Source organism: Bison bison, unplaced genomic scaffold (assembly GCF_000754665.1).
Source record: "Bison bison bison isolate TAMUID 2011002044 unplaced genomic scaffold, Bison_UMD1.0 scf7180017854340, whole genome shotgun sequence".
Lineage (NCBI taxonomy): Eukaryota > Metazoa > Chordata > Mammalia > Artiodactyla > Bovidae > Bison > Bison bison.
In genome coordinates, this window is record NW_011484913.1 from 14,053 (window position 1) to 15,743 (window position 1,691).

Genomic DNA, 1,691 nt, shown 5'->3' on the forward strand with positions numbered 1-1,691 from the left:
AGGCTGGATCCTGTGATCTCCCCGCCAGAGCATCTCCCATCTGCCCCACAGCTCTTCCTTGCCAGTGCTGGCACCTTGTGGCAGAGATGGCCTCCAGAGAGGCTCCTCTAGGTCCCACGTGGCCTGGGGGACCATCAGCATCGTTAGCTCAGAGCCCACTGGGTGGGCATTTGCAGGTGGCCAAAAGCCAGGGCCAATGCCAGAGACCCTGACTACACCTTCAGCCTCTGCTATGTTGGGGTCTCTGTCTGAGGTGCGGGCACCCCTTTTGCTGCATGTTATGGCCCCATACTTGGACCTCCCACACCTCCCTGAATTGATTTTGGCTTGGTTGGTGGAGCACCTTCTAGCTGGTAGAGGCTGAGGGGGCTGGGCCTGGCTTCCCTGCCCCTCTGCCACATTCAAGGCTCCCACTGTTTGTGTGGACTGCCTCTTCCCCCGTTACACTTTTTCTGTTGCCTGCTAGCAGAGGGTGTGCCTGAATATGTTGAGCCTATGCTTCCTAAGCCTTGGGGTGGTTCAACGGCTCCAGCCCCTCTCTCGTTCCCCGACTCTTCTGCTGCCAGCTGAGGCCTGGGCTTTGCCGGAGGCTGGTTCTCGGCCCTAGGAAATAATGCCTGGCTGTGGCCTTCCTCCCCAGTGTCACAGCTGGAAGACAGCCACCTGCACTTCAGAAATGGGACGATCCTTTCCCGGATGGTCTGAGTGCTGCTTTCAGCAAATGACCCTGCCTGCACCATGACCTGAGGGATCAGGACATTGTCTTCTGATGCCTTTCAGACCCTTTCTGCTTGACTCTGGTTCTCCTCAGTCACTGCCATGGTGGCCTCATACTCCTCTTCATCTCGAATGAGCTTCATTAACTGCAGGAAAGTGGGCACACACTCTCACTGATCCAGTAGCTCTAGCTTGCCCCGGAGGGCAGTGGTCATGGAGGCTCGGGCTAGGATGTGTTTCAGGTGAATCGTGTCTGTGCTTCTCACTGACAGGGGGCTGTGCTGCCCGGCTTTCTGAATCAGGGTCTCTAACCATACCAAAAAACCAGAGATGTTCTCTCTAGACTTCTGGAAGGTCTCAGCTAACTGTGAGGTTCTATGGTCCTGTTTATCCCCAAAGATCTGCTTCAGGGCCTCCAGGCACTCCTCCACTGTCACAGAGTCACTGCTGGCCCTCAGCACCCACATGATGGACTGGGCAGGGCTACATAAGCTCTCCAGCAAACCCTGCCTCTTTATCTCAGACACCTGCCATAGCTGCATCATCTTAGTCACCTGCTCTAGCCAGGTTTCAAAGCTCTCTTCACCTGGGCCTGGGAGAGTGTTTCCTGAAAACATCTTGAGTTTTTGGTACCACAGGCTTTCTTTCAGAAGCTGCAAGACTGGTTGCCTGACTTGAGCGAAGCCCTCCAGCTCTGCACCCTCAGAATGAGTGCTGTACCCCAGGGTTTTGGCCACATCTACCATTCTTCAGCCCTCATCTTTTAGGAAGTACTTCAGTCTGTTGATAAATTCCTCATCTGGGCTATGGGGTTTCACCACTTCCCAGGTACCTCCCTTTCCTAGGATCCAGCTGGGCACTGTAGCATAGTTGATGGTGTCAGTCAATTCAAGGAAAACTGCCTTAGCGTGGTCTTCCCTTCTGAACATTGTGCCCAGCACCCTGTAGGTGCAGAGGGACTCTAAGCCCCTCCT

General features: G+C 54.8%; 1 protein-coding gene across 1 annotated transcript in view; it reads right to left on the bottom strand.

The window, feature by feature from the left end:
- PNMA5 (paraneoplastic Ma antigen family member 5) overlaps positions 1-1,689 on the bottom strand; it is a gene marked incomplete at its 5' end in the record, with an annotated part of 4,660 nt that extends 2,971 nt beyond the window's left edge. Inside the window, 1 exon segment of the mRNA XM_010856567.1 lies at positions 446-1,689. Within this exon segment, the coding sequence (XP_010854869.1) occupies positions 446-1,689 (1,244 nt within the window).
- Between the last annotated feature and the right edge of the window lie 2 nt (positions 1,690-1,691).